General features: G+C 32.4%; 1 protein-coding gene across 5 annotated transcripts in view; it reads right to left on the bottom strand.

Moving 5' to 3' along the window:
• Positions 1-1,204: 1,204 nt before the first annotated feature.
• The window catches only part of Rap1 (RAS oncogene family member Rap1), a 74,860-nt gene continuing 56,997 nt past the window's right edge, over positions 1,205-19,067 (bottom strand). For all 5 annotated transcript variants that reach the window (XM_071582816.1, XM_071582815.1, XM_071582818.1 and 2 more), the window contains 3 exons: positions 18,035-18,163; positions 16,307-16,459; positions 1,205-3,953 (listed from right to left, as the gene is read on the bottom strand). In XM_071582816.1, coding sequence (XP_071438917.1) covers positions 3,864-3,953; positions 16,307-16,459; positions 18,035-18,163 — 372 coding nt within the window. In that variant the 3' untranslated portion in view covers positions 1,205-3,863. The remainder of the gene's footprint in view (positions 3,954-16,306; positions 16,460-18,034; positions 18,164-19,067) is intronic.

The following is a 19,067-nucleotide window of genomic DNA, read 5'->3' on the forward strand; positions in this document are numbered from 1 at the left end:
CATTTCCAAAGAAGTAATTGTGTACTTTCCCATTGGCTTGTAGGAGTTTCTCCACAATAAGATACTTTTTGTTAATATCTGGAGTAACAACTAGCCTGTAACTACACCCAGTACAGTGAAACTTATCTTTAACATTTTTATTTTGTGGACTCAGGTACCATTTCCACAATTTCATCACTTTTTGTAATGTATTACATATTGATAATCTTAAGAAACTAAGAACATTCAAACTGCCTAGAAACAAATCAGTTTGACTGCTAAGGAGATTTTTAAAATAAGTGGTTGTTACCTGTGGCTACAGGTAGAAAGTTCATTCCTTTGAGTTTATATAGTCATACTTCAAAAATACATAACATAAATAAAGGGGTCAGCCATTATTAATGTTTCTCGATCACAAAAAGTAATTAATAAAGTTGTAATGGAAAGAAAAAAGTTGTTCATTGGTCAAAAACTTGGTTATTGATTAATAACCACTCTTCAATCTTCAAATAGTCCAGCTCTAATTGAAAATCATAGTGTTAGCTATGCACTTGGTCCCTTCACTAAGGGAACATTCAAGTCCAAGATCATCTCGTTAAGTGAAAAACAGCAGAGCTTTGCAGATAGGTTCAGTGTATGTTACCCAACAGTTGAGAAAGTAACCATTTCATCAAGAACAACATACGGTTACATGCCAAACCAATGTCAGGAAAGTGTGCCCAAACAAAACAAAAAATAATACTGTTATAACCAAAGAATTAATTCAATTTAGTAAAATATTTTGAGTAAAATATATAACCATTAAATATTTGTATTAATTGATACTAGTATGCATGAGTTTAAGGCAATTTATTTTGTAAGCCTCATTATGTTTTGGTCAAAATCATGACCTCTCTTACCCCTTTATCACAGGGGTCAATCCCAATAAAAATATAGAAATTATCAATATTTTGCAGGATTTCAGCAGAGAGTAAGTTCCATTTTTTCTGCTGATTTCCTTCATTAGATATTTTATAGTAAGGTGTTTAATAATAAAATAGCAAGTAGTAATATGGCATGTATTAAAAATACAAAATTTTTGCAGTTCCTTTGCCTTGATGTTACTGAGGGACGAATTCATAAAAAAATATAAACTAACCAAAGGCAATAATTCCCTTAAATTCTTACCTATGAATATTATCAAGAAATATTTAACTTCAATAGACTAAAAAATTCCACTGTTGAGACATATTGTTGACTCAGCACAAAGAAATACATTTCCAGTAATGTACCTCATTCAAAATACTTTAATTCGTCATCGTATGCTTTACAGTTAATCTTTTAGATACATCAATTTTTTAACTTATTACTTTACATGCAATAGAGTGGTTTATGGATGACATGGGATGGTAAAATTTTCCATAATGTATGTTGCTTGAAAATTTCCAGTATTATAACTTCATGGTTTCATTCAGGAGAGCCTCACAACTCAAGAAATCATTTTTATTCCTTAAGACAGCAAATCATTAAAGATAATTCTACCGGCTTCTATAATATTAAACCTAAAAGCTCTCAAACCAAGTCAAGGCAAATTATACACACAAGTCCCAGGGGTATTGTTTTCATTCACACAATGAGATTCATGGAGCAAAATTCAGATATTCTCCAAATCTGCCAGTACATTATCTTAATTACATATTCACTTCCAAGTAACTCAACTTTAACAATGAAGAATTCAGTTTTCCAGTGATTTGTTTTCTTCTAGCATTTGTTTAAACAGAAGTACAAAATCTTCATTTGATAGATTTTGCTCTCACATAATTTAAGTGCATTCAAACAACTTAAAACTCTTTACAAGATTAATTATTTATTAACATTCTACCATAAAACATGTTTCACACCATGAATCCTTTGAAACAAAATTTCAATCATATTAATGAATAATACTCAAAACAGATCTTTGAAGAAAGCCTACTTCATTTTGATATCTTCATTACTTATAGCACCACCAAAATCACATAGCCAAATACAATGCTTCTCATATTTTTTTAATTATATACCCTTTCAGGCATGAATAATGATGAAACTGTTTCAAATGAACCAATGCACCACTTAACCATGGCAGTTACTACGAGCTGTTACATTGACAGTTAATAGTTTTTGAACACTTAACAAATGGCAGTCAAATACTTCCCTGGTCAACATTCAAGCAGTGCTTTTCCATTCATAATTTCACACAAATGCCATGCTCTACTGTAAGAATCAATTGTGAAGTACAGGAGCAGTATGATAGAAGCAATTTACATGGATGATTGAAAAATTGTTATTATAAAGAATAAAACTGATTAAAACAGACCAAACTGATAGTCAATGAAAAAATTGGATATACAGAAAAATCATTTATTATCAGTTCACTGAAGCATTTACATTGAAATGGCAAAGATTCACGAGTGATCAATATGGGCCTTTTAAAGATTTATTTTCCCTAGGAGAGAGTGAACTGAAGAATTTTCAATTATACAGAGCCTGGTCTAGCCAAAAAATAATTAAATATCTCTTGAGAAATAGCATTCGCGGCTTATGTTCACAATTCATTACATAATTCTTTTTTTAACTGCTGATATACACACATAAAATAATATCTGCCACATAACTCACAGGAAAAAGTTTAAAACTCATGGTATCATAGCTCAGAACAAAAATAACATGGCCCCATTGGCAGGTGGGTAAGAGTACTGCTTGGCAAATGCCATTGAAAAATATATTAAACAAATGGATGACCTCCAAACTTGATTTTTCTTCCACCTATGTTTGCAATACTGGAAGAATGTATTTGTTGTGTGCATAGTATTGAGAAGTATCATTCATGTAAGAAAAGATTTGATTTGATTTTTTGCATAAATCACATGGAGTAATACAAACAATATTGATTACAACAGCCAATGAGCAACAAGTCAAATACATACATTTACATAACAAATAACTAATAGGACAGTCAAAAAATCTAATGAACTAACTAAAGTGACCCACTCTCGAATCACACAAACAGTCCAAGGAAACTAGGGAAATGTGGCTGCATTATGAATAGTTTCTACATACAATACAAAACTGGTCAAGACTATCACCATAATCAATTGCACAGATTTACAAAGAGACCTTGGCAAAATTTTGAAGGGATAAGTCAAGAGCTATTGAATATGATAGCCACAGTGAAAACGTGCAAGGAATATGAATGTAATTGGTGAATGGACACGGCAGTAGGTTCTACTTTCTTCTATACAAAGTATTATTTCCAAAAACTCAGGTTAGTAAAAATGTTTTCGCAAAGGTTACAGTCTAGAACACACAAACATTGTTTAGTACATCAACCTGAAAGGGAATCTACCGTACACAAAGTAATAAGGCCACAGACTGAAAAGAGAATGTAGTTAAACTACAAACTTTTTTGTGAAATATTTTGTGAGATCTGTTATGTTCAATTAAGTCACAAAGTTTCCAAGAAAAGTGTGCTATACACAGTCAATTCATTCTTCTCAGTAGGCCCTCGAGGAAGTCCAGAAGTATGGCATCAGCACTTTAATACCCATATTTGTGCACTCACCGCAAGTATCATGGGGCCACTTCTTCCCGTGCCCCATTTCACATTCACACCATTTGCTTTTTTTCTCTCTTGCTTCACTTCTCAATGGAGGCATCATTATTCCAGGGCCCAGGAGTTAACCTCCCCCCTGCAAGCGGCAGCAAAACATTGGAAGAAATCTCATAGTCCCACAGAGATTGGAAAACAACAAGTGACATTTGATTAGATAACCATAGGGGAAGACCCTCCTGCCAGTCCACACTTCACAACATTATTTACAGTTCCATTTTTTAGACTTGGGATCCTCAGTTCCATCCATTTAGTCTTAAAGAAGCACACATAGTGTTTTTTTCTTCGTCTTCTGCTTCTTTTCGGGTGACTTCTTATTAATTTGTCGAACTAGGTCATAAAATATCTGAAAAATTACAACATACAAAAAATATGATGGTCAATTTCAAAGCCACAAGTATAGCTGAAAAATAAACAAGAGTCAGGAAGGAGTCAAAAGAAAAATGGCCATAAAAAACTAATGCGCTCAGCATTGTTAGTTTTGAACATGAAAAAAATTATTACACCCATCACATTTTTCAAACTATTTGTAAATGCTGAAATTCTCATTAGACAAACTCAACACATGAGCAGAGAAAAAAAATGCCACAATATTCATTTCATGCAACAATTTCATTGAATTAATATTTTAAATTAACTCCCTTGATCATAAGTACTCATGGGTGATTGCTGAATCAAGAGACAAACTTGGTTTATTTTTGAGTAAACTTCAGTGCACAACTATATCCGTAATACCAAAACAATAAAATCACAGACTACCCTATGTAGCCATGGAAATTAAGCTTGATGGGTCAGTAATAGAGCTCTAGTGACTCTCATTCCACTTAGTGGCTAAAATATCAACTTCTTCCAATCCTGTGGGAGATTAGTCTATTAAATCTTCCATTATGACTGGCCACATAATGGAAGATTTCCTGTTCTGTGTGAAAGATCACTTTCACGCAGAGCAGATAGCAACAGAACAAGTGGAATTCCAAGAGAAACAAGTTAATTATTTCAATTAATCATACATAGACATCAGACTCAAAACGATCAAATTCCATAAATATACCCTAGAAGAGATACTGACCAAAAATGATCACAATTTGCACTTTAAAAAAATTGTCATTAGAGTTTTAGGAAAAAGTCACTGAAAGCATATTAATAAAATTATTGGTCATTGCCATAATTGGCCTTTTATCATGGGTCACTACACAACAAATAGCTGATTTCCTAAACATACACCACTGATTGACCATACCAGTCATTGAAGAAAGAACACCCAACATTTTTATGCTAACATTTGAGAAAATTACACTTACATCCTGAAAATAAGAATCTTTTTGCCTTTAGTGCCGGATAAAAAATGTATCCCTCACCCAAATTCAGAAAATTGTGCCATGAATTTTACTCTAAAGTTTGAGTACGTTTCACAAACTTTACTCAATATATAGCTGTAATGCATACCTGACTTAAATTGATTTTTGTCAATTTCAAACACAAACTCCAGGAAAATTTCCTTTCGAATGTTAATTAGGAATGTTCATTAGCTAAAATACCAATATGTAGCTAAGCATAATGCAATCAAATTTTAGCAGCTGGAAACATATAAGGCCTAAGGTTAATGCTTTAAGCTAGAGTTTTGCAGGTTTATTGCAGGAAAACAAGTATTGCAAAGGTTTTCCATTACACACTATAAAAATACCAACATCAGAACAACACATGAACTTGAAATAAAAAATAGTAGCTTAATCCTCAGATATTTACTATCAATGTAGCTTTTTTGCATGTTTTTTGCATTGCCTCTTGGGAATATTATTAATTTGAAAGTGAACTTCCTCACTATAAACTGAAATATTAAAATAGAAGCAGATTTCAGGCACTCATATTGTTGGCTTCATCATTTCAAGGGTTATGAGAATTTTCAATGAGTACAATAGGTAAAGCATCAGCTGCAATACACTTTATAATAGCTGAAAGCAAATAGAAAAATAATTGTGCATACATGAAAATATCATGTCAGTTTGTCCTGACTAAAATTACTTTTAAGAAACTTATTAACCAAAAATATCCTGTTTTGATGGAAAAAATTAACACATCTGTAACTGAATCTAGACTGCACCTGGTGATCAAATAGATTATTCCCGAATTGCCTAAGTAAATCAAGTAATTTAAATCCTTAACTTAACAATGATACAAGGTAAATTGAAACTGGTAACACAAAAACATTTCCATTATTTACATTTTCCATTATTTACATTACTCATCTTTGTGTATTAAACCTTTGCACTTGCATGAATGAAAATATCCACAGGACTAGGAATAAAATCAATGATATTGCATTACTAGATGATTATAAACGGGTGAATTAAGTACCAACTTCAGAAAGGGATTGTTTTACTATTAAAATGTATTTTGAAGAAAGAATACTCAGAATTGATAATGATTGAGTGTTATTTTAAAATGTTGGGTCATGACACACATGTGGAATTTCCTCTCTCTCTTGAACATTGTGGGCAGAAGAAACAAATTGACTTCTCATAAATTTATTGAAGGCTATCCTGCAAATACAGCACAACATGAGCCAGGCCAGTTGCTCCAAAGTACACAAAATTGTAAGAGATTATGATAGAATTATTTCCACTAATCACAATAACATAAATAGTATGCCAGTTAAATGGAAGATCAATCTTTCAACTTTAAAATTTGAATTTTTATGACACAATTGTTTTGTTACTTTATAAAAATAAAGATCCTAGTTTGGGGAGAAAACATTTCATATAAGGTATTTATTTCAGCAATAAGCATTATGGTAAGCATCCTAATTATCAATGATAATGTAGAAAAATTCTCCATTAATTGAAATTCATAAGCAAACTTTCTCTCTATTTAAAACTGAATAAATATTACATAACTTTTAGCCATGTGGTCACATGAAAACAATATACTGAAGGAATTACATGCATACTAGAATAATCCTAAGTTCAAAACTATGATTGCGCATTAAACACTTTCAACCTTTCCACTGCAAACTACTATTATAAGCAGTTGATAGGGGAGAAAAGTATGAGGTCATCTGCACAATTATGGATAGATGAGTCCGTTGGAAGAGGTAACATTTTTGGGGAATGAAAAAGGGTAGAGAGAGACCCAGTGTTGGCATTAGCATAGTCTTGGCAAAGACATGACAATTTAACATCCTATCCAATGGACAGTATGCTCTACTTGACGTGCACTCAATCTCCAATTAGGTATTAAAAAACTTCAAAAACATTCTGCCACCATCAGGATTTGAACCCAAGTCCTTGCGGTGGGAAGCCAATATCAATAGTCATTGCAATAAACTGACCCCAGAAACTTCGGCGCAGAGCTTTTAAAATAGAAGAAAAGTGTTATTTAGTCCAAACAGCCAAGAGTGAGATCAGAAACTCATTTGAGGTCAAATACATATTCCTAACGTGTGTGGCTTATGTAAGAGAATATGATAAATAACTTGTATATTTCACAATGCAAATGTTCAACTCCAGTATATTGATAAAATGTCAATTTTAAATTAATCCTTTTTCATAAAAGAATCAAATCAAAATGCATTAATTCTTGTTAGCCAACATATCTCCTAGTAATTGCAATTAATTGCATTTTATGGACAGAAATTATTTAATCTTTTAAATATTGTCTCTAATCTAATCTGGATTTGGGAGGGCTCTTAAGTGAATTATGGTTAACTTACTCTCATTCATAAATAAAGGATTCTATGACAATTGGAATATTAACATAAATAATTATTTTCTTTGCTTGAGGGAGGAAACTAGGTAGATAGGAACATTCTTGGAGTATCTTAGTCACAAAATAATGGAAAATGAACAATTAAGTGATACAAAAATTTCACCATTGAACTTTTGAGATGATATTCTACATTTTTTCTGATGATAGTTCGGATAAACTATGGGCATAGAGAACTACCTAAATTTTAGTTTTGTCACAACTATAGTGTTAAGAGGAGTAAACAAAGGGTATTAATTTTTTTGATAGACACAAATTGTATTTTTTCCAAAAACAGGTGTTCAAAAATAGAACTTACTGTACTACAATCCTTATTTCATAATATTACTATAAAAAATTCACTGTTTAGACAAACATCCTGCACTTATTAAGGTAATCAACACAATCTATTCTTGGATTTTGACTATGGAGAAGAAATATGAAACATTGCATAGGGAAATAAATCACACAATAACATACAGCACTTGTTTGTCAATGCATCTTATGCTTTTACTAGAATTCAAGAAAAGTCTTCAGTTCAGTACATTTTCTTTCAGTTATTTCAATGTGGATTCCATTATAGTGTTTTTATCTCTAATTGGAGAAGTTTTTTGATAATTTGGTATTCAGAAAATTTTTCACATTCCATAATCAAGTAAAAAAGGGATTCTATATCACTTACAGAACTTCACTGTGTTACAGCTTAGTAATGATGTTCTTCTTTTATTTCCCTTACTCATATTTCTGATGATATATACATTTTTCATTATATCCTTCAACAGCAAAATCAAGTGACAGCTGTAGTTACGGTAAGAAAGAAATATTTGTGCTGAGTAAACTTGGTTTCAGAATAAGAATAGAGAGTCTAATGAATGTGGATAACAGATTTACCTGATGATAGCTAGAGAGGGAGGTACACTATGTTTCTAATGTACATCTTTTCACTAGCATTTCCTGTATCGTCAAAGAAACTGATATCTGTGAAAGTGGTCCAGATATTGATTTTTATTAAAATTACATTTCAATCAAGATATGATAAATCACATCAATAAAAATCAAATTTTTATATTCAGTGAACTCTGAAAAGTAAAAGATTGAACTAAATTTTTGCAAATATTGTACTGCATAAATGGATAGCTATAACACAGTGTTAAGCGAGCCATTTTCTTGCACACATGCATCCATTGGAGCAAAGAGTCCATTGTGCCATACAATATTTCCCCAAAGCTTATGACCATATTCAATGAAAAAACTAACTTGGACACCAATCCGAAGAACTAATTATGATGGCTGATACAACATTTCTAGAATTCAAAATGATTTGAAATCAATCCAAAAAATGCTGATGCCAAAAAAGCCTAACCATCAGAGGATCGATTAGTTTGATATTTGTATCCGATTCAATAACTTTGGTTAGAAATAATATGGAACTAGGGTACTTTTTGCCACACAAATACACAAAGGTTATTGTAAGCCTTTTCGAGAATTAAGCCAGGAAAGCACACACTTTATAAATTGACAGTAAAAAAAAGCCCAGAATGTCCATGGAATAGAAGAGCCTTAACTTGACAATGGAAGGAACAAGGGCAAAAATAAGGAGAGGAATGGCAATTGCAGCATATGATCCTCATCTTAGTCACAGAGAGAAATTTCGAGGAAAAATAAACTCTTCCATTATACTAGATAGGCAAAATATCTAAGTATATGAAATATACATAAAACAGGACATATACATGATAAGTACACATCAAACTTCAGATTTAGGATGATTCAGGATAATCTTGGATCAAAGAGGCAATGAATGAACTAACCCAGTATTTATGGTGACAACATTAAAAAGTTTAGAGTATAAAATTAGCACTTTCAATAATTTTAAAATGAATCAAATGTGCATATGATGTAAACCACATAAAATGGAAAATAAGCCCAAAATGTCATTCAAAATTGGCCTCAGAAATTATGTCGAGGTTATGTGTCAGGAGCCATTAAAAGGACTAGGCGGATGCCATCTGTTGAATTACCTTGGAAAAGATTTTCCTCAATAACTCCTTATTGTCCCAAGATGATGCACTTCAATTAATGAGTGAACTTTAATCTCTGACTCAGGAAGTGAGGAGGAGGGATACAGTGATATCCTGATTAACCAGAATATCAATAGAATGAGTTATGCGTGGAGTTTACTTCTCTTTGACTTTACTCACAAAATAATTGGTCATATTGAGGCCAATTCATTGTCCTACAGTGGTCCATCAACATTATCGATGATTCAATTTAAAAATATAAATCATAAACCTACTTCAATATTTTATGGTGAAACATGTATACTTTTGATATTGAAAGACAGTGCTCACAAAAATGTCAATTAATGAATGAATCCATAGCCATCAAAAACCTTATAAGCTTGTGCCTGAAATTTGTACATATGGATTCATTATTTCTGAACTTTGTTTACATAATATTACATTTTCAATGTCCATATTTATTTTCATTGCATTATCAGATGTAGATTGGAAATTTTGCATTTCCTATTGATTAAACATACGAGAATTTAACATATGTCCTAAGATATTTTTAAATGATTATTTACGAAGTTAAAATTTATTTGGTAGGTTTTTATTAAAGTTTTCTATTTATTTCTTTTACTTAGGTACCTTAGGTGATTTTTGTGACTAGTTTCACATTCATTTTATCTTATTGAACTATACTTACTCTTTATAGGTTATCTGTTTTTTTTTAAATTTTGCTTAAATTTATTAGCTCAGATAGTATTTCATATCAATAGTTTTAGAATATTTATCTTAATGCGGTATTTACTCTAGGACAGTTTTTTGGTCATTAATCCTTGTCAGTAATTGTTTTAAGATATGCTTTGTGTGTAGTTTATTTATATTTAAGCCAACTTCTATAACCAAAGGTTCATGTTTATTAATGTTACCTTATCAATTAATGTTTTATTCCACAATTAGCCTTTGTCAGCATTTTTTCATTTGTGTTGTTTTTTTACTTTTTGGGATTTTTCTATTTAGTGAACCGGTGATTCCCTTTGCCAAGGTTTGGCAAACGACCTATGATTACCCAGTTGCATTTATGTAGAGAGCTATATTTTTACCAAGGGCATTACTAAATGCTTACACTCTCCAAACACAACATTACACCTAAAGATTATTATCCGTAGTGTATATAATTGAAAATAAGATTTAACAAGCAATCAAATGAAGTATAGATTCAAACACAGTGGTATCACAGGAAAATATGCATGAATAGGAGCAAACATAGTGACTTAAAAAGACGATGTTCTCAGTTATGAAATCAAGCCCCAAACGAAGAAATATGTTCATACATTTAACATATCTGTATCCAATTATTTGACAAGATAAAGTTATTACAAGAATTAAATTACATTCATTTAGAAGATGCCAAATTTCTCTTGCCTTGGAAAATCTTCACCTTTTCCCAACTTGTGTCAAGAAAGCCCTTTGCTTTTTCAATAAGTGACAATTGGTGTACCCTCACAAAGAAATAACCAATGTTATTGTGACCTATATATACATAATACATTGCTGCAATGGCGATTATTCTTCTGCTAGTTGCCATGCTTCTAGCACAGGGAAATATAGGGGGTCACAATATGGTGTATTTAGGATTAATTTCTTCTATCCTTAAATCCGGGAGCCGAAATATGTGCCTAAATTTGAACCCTCTTGTTCTTTCAAAAGTTTCAACACCCTTCAAGATGGCACCCTCCCTGAATTTGAACGATTTAGGCACCTAACTGATGAGTTTAAACATAGCTAAGAATCAACTCAGAAGTGATTGTGGCATAGCAATTGGTAACAATGAGAACTCAACATTATCGATGCTCTTTTAGGGATTTAGAGTTCTTGTTACATCAAGATTCCAATGTATCTACTTAATAAATATGAAGTGCATTATTTGCAAATGAAGACTTGAATCTATATATGGATGTATTTCAACATCTCACATAAAAATAAGTGGCTTTCTAATCATTAAAATATAACTATACTACAATATCAAGTAGGTTTTAGCCATGAAAAATATTATTCCAAATCATTTTCAAACTAAACTGAAAAGTACCAGTTGTTCTTGCTGATCTACTTAGAAGAAGAGTGCTATATAAACATATTATTTTGTCTAAGTAAAATATTTATAACACAAATAAAAATAAACCTACATTTGTAAATGAATGAAAGATGAAATTCTAATGATTTGAATCACATTGAATAACATTCATCTACAGAAATTAGGGTTACATAAATTCGGAATTTGTTTGTCAAATTCCTACATTAGAATAAAATAGTAACTATGTGCTTATGAAAACTATCAAAAAAGGAATGTCTCCAAGAAGACTGACGAATTTTAAATACTTAAAATATGTTAGTCCAACAGATTGCGCATCTGGTTATTGAAATTATTCATAGCATAACTACATTACAACCCACAGAAAAATAGCCACAGAATATCATGGAAAAAAGTCACTGAATTGATTTCATATTAGAAGCAAGCTTCTTTACGAAGTTAAAAGGGCAATTGACAAAGCCAGTATATGACAACACAGTTATCAACACAAAGTTTGGTTTAACAGGTGAGGATAGAGCTCACTTAATACTGAGCCCAATGGTGTACTTGGGAAGTGAACCCGGGCCCTCCAGTCAGAAGTCCAATGCTCTATCCACTGGACTAATATGTCTGATAAATTTAGGTAATTTTGAATGACTACTTAGGAGATATACCAACAATATAACTAATCCCACATACTCGCCTACTCATAACACATACACAAGTAGTAGTAGTTTTGAGGGGAGGCGACCGACAGCTAAGGTCATTTGCGCCATAGGGGAAGGACAGGAAAGGATGAAGGGTGGAGAGAAACCCGGCGTCGGCATTAGCCTACTCTTTACGAAAGGCGCCAAGGGGTCCGCGGCTTAACGTCCCATCCGACGGACGGCGTACTCACTCAAAGTGCCCTCCACAAAGCACCTCAAGTAGGCATCGAGATACCTCTGAAAAATATTCAACACCGCCGGGATTTGAACCCGCGCCCTCAGGGTGGGAAGCCAGTACGTTAGCCCCCGCACCATCTCGATCCCCCACACATACACAAGTAGGCTGCAAATGACTTTACAGCCAGTTTAATGATTACTCATTAATATGTAATCATCAGTTTATATATAGTATTCAATTACCATTGCCTATTGAAAATTATGAAACAAAAATAAACTATGTCTCTCTGAAGTAGGAATTAGAAAGACTATTATAAATCCAGGCAATAGACTGCTAAGCAACCCACAAATGTTATTGCAAATTGGTTTCTTGGATAGAACAGATTATTAGAAAGGTATGGATGAATTTAATGAAGTTATTGCCATAATTAACCAACAATTACAAAAAATATTGGCAAAACTTATAAGGGGAAAGTCGGGTGATTAGACAGAGGTTCTTGAAGCAACCCTAAATTGACTTCAATGATCATATTCAAGCTAGAGACAATTTTTCAAGACCTTTACATGTAGTGGTTTTTTATTTCATTGTTAAAATAAGATTATAGATTTTATGGGAATATAGACACATGTTAATGAAACATCTATCAATTAATATAATATCAATATGAATATATATGCTCTGAGTGGGACGCGGTAGTCCAGGGCTATAGCATTGGACTACTGACTAGAGGGCCTGGGTTCAATTCCTGGGCACCCTCAGATCCACCCAAGCTTTATGATATTTTGGGTACCAGATCTTCCTAGGAAACCAAAAGCAGCACAGGGAAAGAAACTGGCAGCCCTACCCTGATGGGTGAATTTCACACACTGTTGGGCTTAGTACTGGATGAACTCTGCCATCACCTACCAAACCGACCTTTGGGTTGATTACTGGGTTTATGGTTTATATTGCTCTAAATATATACATTACATGATATGGAGATTAATGATATGACATTTTTGTGGATTAAGCACCTTCATATTTATAAGTTTTAACCCAATTCGGAGACATTTAAATTCCATCAAGCTTTGGAAATCGAATAAAAATTATTTCCATGCAACTTACACAAGAGAATGGTCTTTGAAACTGATCACACAACTTTTCCCTCTAGTTAAAGATACATCCATCAACACTCAAATAATTTTTCAACAGTCAACTTTCGACTGATACTTGAAATTTCATGGCTTTCCCTCGAGTTTTAGACCCAGCAATTACTGAAGTCAGTCATTAGAAGTTTTCATTAAGTATACCATGATATGAAAATCTGAATAGCAGAAGTATCCATCCATATATAATGGATTTCAATAGGAACTCATACGTCAGAGCAAATTCTGCCATTCTTAGAATTCTATAACAAAGAGGAATTATTGGACACTTGCAATAACTAATAAAATGCCTGTATCCATTAAACTTTCAATTAGAGTGAATTGGCAGGCAATTGTATTGTATCATGTTTAATCAGGTTTTTACTCCATGAATAGCCATTCCATTCAAGTTCTTCCATGTGAACAATTATTATCTAAACGAAGATGTGCTTTGATGATAAAAAACTGATTAACTATTCATTAATCATTTTATATTAGCTTTTTTAGGAGAAAACTTTCCCTTCACATCCCTCATAATTTTTACTATGATTCCCCAAAGCCATAATTAAATTATTAAATCATCCATAAATTTTATAAATTGGCTATTAATATGGTTGTAGATGGGAATTAAATGGTCACATTTATAACTTATAATTTGAACAATTAAACAGTGCATGATGATTTCACTGAGCAATATCCATTCCAATTCTTATCTCTCCTTCCTTCATTTACCAGATATTGGCCGAACATCCCATACCATTAGCCCCTAGAACAGCTAATCACCAACTCTCTGTCCTATTTTTCCTCACTTTTTTATTCCATTTGTTTTCATTCTTATTTAATTTATCCCTTACTCTGCTTTAATGTTCTCTCCATTTCCCTTTTCACCCCACAATACCCTTTCCCTTCTCCGAAATTATATGGACCTTTCCACTGCACCTTTATATTTTAAGGAAATGGTACTTGAGGTAAATTGAAATAAAATCATAATCCTCAATGAGTTAACACTTTGTCTTTGCTATCATGCTTTTCTATTTTCATTTTCCTTAAAACATGAATACATTGTTGAACTACGAGTTAGCTACGAAATTCATGCATTGTAATAACACCTAAGGGAGGCTTTTCACATTGCACATAACTTGAAATCGTGAGGAATAAAAATGGCTTTCACACAAATATCATGAAGCTACAAAAATGCAAGAACTGGTGACTAACATCTGGGATCATTTGTACAGCCTTGATCCAACATAAATAATATGTGCTCCTGAATAATAAAAAGTATTGAAACTTGCTTAATCACATCTAAACTGCACTGAATAAAAACTTAGCTAAATTTTATCCAAACAATTTTGAAGCTGGATAACTTTGCACCAGTTGAATTGCAAGGTAGTAGCTCAGATTCTCATGTGTTATGCTTTCCTCAATTACTTAAGAATGTAAATTTTATCCTGCTTGACAATGGAAAGACAAGGCAAAAACAAACATTTTCAAAAAGGGCAAAATAAAAATTCTGAAAAATTTAATTCTCACGATGAAATCTGTATTGATCTGGAGATACATTAAAGATTGCAGGTCTCTATATTGAACACAGTAGTGAAAAATCTTGATTCGATTCTGAAACATGCAAACCAGTGCAGATTCGTCTTAAAAGAGAAATTATGTCAAGAATTCAAAGTCTGAAAAATTGATGTTTTCATTTCAAAAAGAGGGGTTTTCAATTGATAGATTGTTAAATATAACCATAAATAGTGTCAGTGTAAGTGAAAAACTATTGGCCATTCCCACAATAATGGCAATCGAAAATTTCACAGCATCTAATGGTAGGTTAGATAGGTTAAAAAATAGGTGCCATTTGTACACAAGGCTGTGTATGGTGTAAGTAGAAGTGTTGACTTCAAGACTAATACTCAATGGAAGGGTGTCAGAATTTAATAAAGTTCTTAAAGGTTATAACCCAAAAGATATTTTAAATGCAAGCGAAAAAGGGATATTTTTTTAGGGGCCACTAGAAAAAACACTGTCCTTCAGAGGCGAATAACGTCATGAAGGGTTGCTTAGCAAACAAAGACTTACTGTCTTATTAATCACAGTTTCAGATAGAAGTGACAAGCTTCAGCCCTATTGGTTGATATATTAACTTGTAATGGATGCTTTACAATACATATATTGGCTTGGAAGCAAGTTAAGGATTCTACAATATATAACTGCTTTAGAAAGGCAGGATTTATTTGACTTCGATGAAATAATTCCAATTGATGTTACTTGTGATTGTGATGATGCTATAGACAATGACTTCAGTAATTCAGCAATTAAAAAAGAAAATTCTCCTTTTCCTGCATTTTACAATTTTTTTCTGGGGTCCCTAGAAAAGCCCAAATAAGGGGATTTACTATATTTCATAATTCACAGATGAACTGACAATGCACAGAACTAGTATTAACCATGTCAGTAGGACATAAATAAATTCCTTAAAATGGCACAAAGACCAAAATAAAGTGTTCATTTATGATAAGTCTGTAGAAGCATGTACAATCACTCAACACATTAATATTTACATGTTGTGGTGTATCAAGCAGTTGCCACTCAATCAATGCCATTTAATATTTCAGTACAATTAGTTACAGCTTAGTGTAGTGGTCCTTTTGATAAAAACATAGCATTTTGAATAATACATAAGGGAGTTTTGGGAACTGCTGGTAGAAAGCAAATACGTGTATATTGAGGTATGTACTTGAAATCTCTCATCATGAGAAGCACATTGCTGCTCATGTTGTCATGAATAAGATTAAATACATAATGACTACTTTTACATTGGAATTAAGTAATACTTGTTGGCCATCTGCTTGTAAAAATACAGAAAATGGGTACTTACATCATTTACATTAATTTTTGCTTTGGCAGAAGTTTCCATAAATGCACAGCTAAACATACGGGCCAAGGTCACCCCCTGATCCTTGCCAACAACTCGCTCGTCCTCAAGGTCACACTTGTTCCCCACCAGGACCATTGGAACATCATCAGTATCCTTGTAGAGAAAAATGAGGAGATATAAAACTCAATGCAAAAAGAGTCATAGACAATTGGATATTTGCCGTTAAAGGTAAAATTCAACATTAATCTCAAAAGAAACATATTTGAAATAGACTTAAGACCATCTTTGTGAACTCCCATTCAGTAATTAAATCAGTTGATCAAGATGATTTTTAATTGAATAGAAAACATACCGTAATTGTATACAATTTACTTCCACCAGTTGCAACAAGAGTTGCAACAATGTCATCTAATGATGATACATATGCACCAAAAGAAGTGTGTGGTTTTACATTAACCACATAATTTTTTGATTTACAAGCGTTCATTGTATTTTACTCTCCATTTTAAAAAAATTTCAACTTGTGACGGAGATATTTTAACTACCAAGTCATGATGACCATGCCAATACAATAAAAACAAGTTATTGTGATTTAAAAATCATCTCTACATTAGGTTTGCTAGATTTCTATCTTTCTTGGGACTGCTGTAACTAGTTTATAAATATTAAATTATACCAAGCATCTGCAGAAATGTTTTTTCAGAACTTAATTGTTATTAAGATCCCTCTCCATTGTTTTCTCTTCCCATTTAATCAAACCTCACTCTATTATTAGGTTTGTGCATCATTAGGCAAAAAATTCACATTCTTGAAATCAATTATGCTAAATAAGATATCAACTACACAATTGTATACCCTCTCTTTCATAGGGAATAAAAGCTGCACCTGAGAAAATTATCCTTGAGTTTTGCAAAAATAAGGGAATGGCACATGAGAAATCCATCATCCACTAGTATTTTAAAAATATTTTTGATGAGAATAAGGACTTCCATGCTCTATTTCCTACATTAAAATAAAAAGTATATTTATTAATGAACTGAAGAACTAAACAAGTAACTGATTGAATGTTGGGAATATACTTCCATCTATCCACACTAACTCACAACTTAATTTACAATGAATTGAATAACAAATAAAATAACCACCAATTTGGACACTACACATGGGATCATTTGTGAGTGACACATACATAAAAATGATACCAATTTTGATTTTCTGGAGCAAAGTCTTGGAAAAAAGAACCAATCCTGTTTAATCAGTCTATGGTTATCTAAACAGACTCTAATAATGCATAGAGCAGGGTATTTCAAGATAATTAATAGCATGTTTTTATATGCTATGCCTTAGCAGTTGCAAACTAAGTGGTAGTACAATCAATCTACCAGCCTCCATTCAAATCTGTCTCTGCCACTGGCTCTCTCAGGTAAAAATGTCCTGGGACTATCTTTTAGCTAGCAGGCCATATGAGCAAATTCCGTTGGAGCAATTAAGTTTTAAATGTTTAATGGGTTGCAAATAGATTTTTATGCATAAGGAGCTTCATCCATCAGACACATTTAATCATTAAATTTTCTATTATAAAACTATGACTGTGGTACATACAAGTATATGATTTCATTACCGTGGCCTTTCCAATATTGAATATTCTAATGAGTGTCACTGGCACTTATTTTTTGGTCCCCCAATTATTAACTTAATAAGAAATGATAATTCCACGTATGTACTTACTTTAACTCGTAATATTTGCTCCCGTAAATCTTGAAGATCATTGAATGTTGATTGAGCAGTTATGGAATATACTAAAACGAAGCCCTGCCCATTCTTCATGTAGAGATCTCTCATAGCAGTAAATTGTTCCTGACAAAGAAGATAAAAAATTTATAATTAAAATCAATCTTAGCATACAATTTTACCCCAATTACATATATAATCTTTTATCCAGGGGGCTACATATGTGGCTCCAAGATTAGGTGACATTTGTTTTTGACAATACATTAACGAGAATTAAGCACAACAGAAATACTGCAAAATGAAATTGAAGGCATTCAAAGCATTAAAAAATTGCAAGCCTAAATCAAATTTTCCAAGAACTGTACAAGTCTGAGCATCACTCTCTGCAAAATAAAATAGCATCAAAACATGAAAGAGTATTGTTTTTATCAAATGAATGATCCACTGCATTATATTGACTTTTGAAATTACTACCCAAGAGATTCAGTAAATTAAGCATAGTTTGTAGCTATTCAGTGATATACATACATTCGTGAGAAATTTCAAATCAGAAAAAACCACTCAACTAAACCACAAACCCTCAATTTCTTGCTAAATGCTTTAGGCAGTTCAAACATCTCCAACATATCTTTCTTTGGTGATTCTCTAATGACTTTTATGGGGCCCAAGATAGTCTGGCACATTGCAATACGTACAATGTTATGTCATTAAAACATGCACAGTTTGCCTTAAACTCAAAGAAACATCATAAAATTCCATAACATTAACTATAGTAGAGTCACACAAAGATATTGCCACATGAGTTGGGTCCTATATCTACTCATATAATAAGTTGACCACTAATATTCAAGAAATCAGAAATTAGAAAAATTAAACCTACCAAAGTTTCTGCCAAACAGGGATAACACAACCCAGGAATATTTTAATTATTGTTGAATGGACTGCTGTTAGCTGGCTAATTATGTACCTCTACTTGCACATGTCAACTATGCCAATGACTTAATGAACTTTATATTATTAATAATGATTT

The sequence above is a fragment of the Hetaerina americana genome, unplaced genomic scaffold, assembly GCF_022747635.1.
Source record: "Hetaerina americana unplaced genomic scaffold, ioHetAmer1.1.p SCAF_12, whole genome shotgun sequence".
NCBI classification, from domain to species: Eukaryota; Metazoa; Arthropoda; class Insecta; order Odonata; family Calopterygidae; genus Hetaerina; species Hetaerina americana.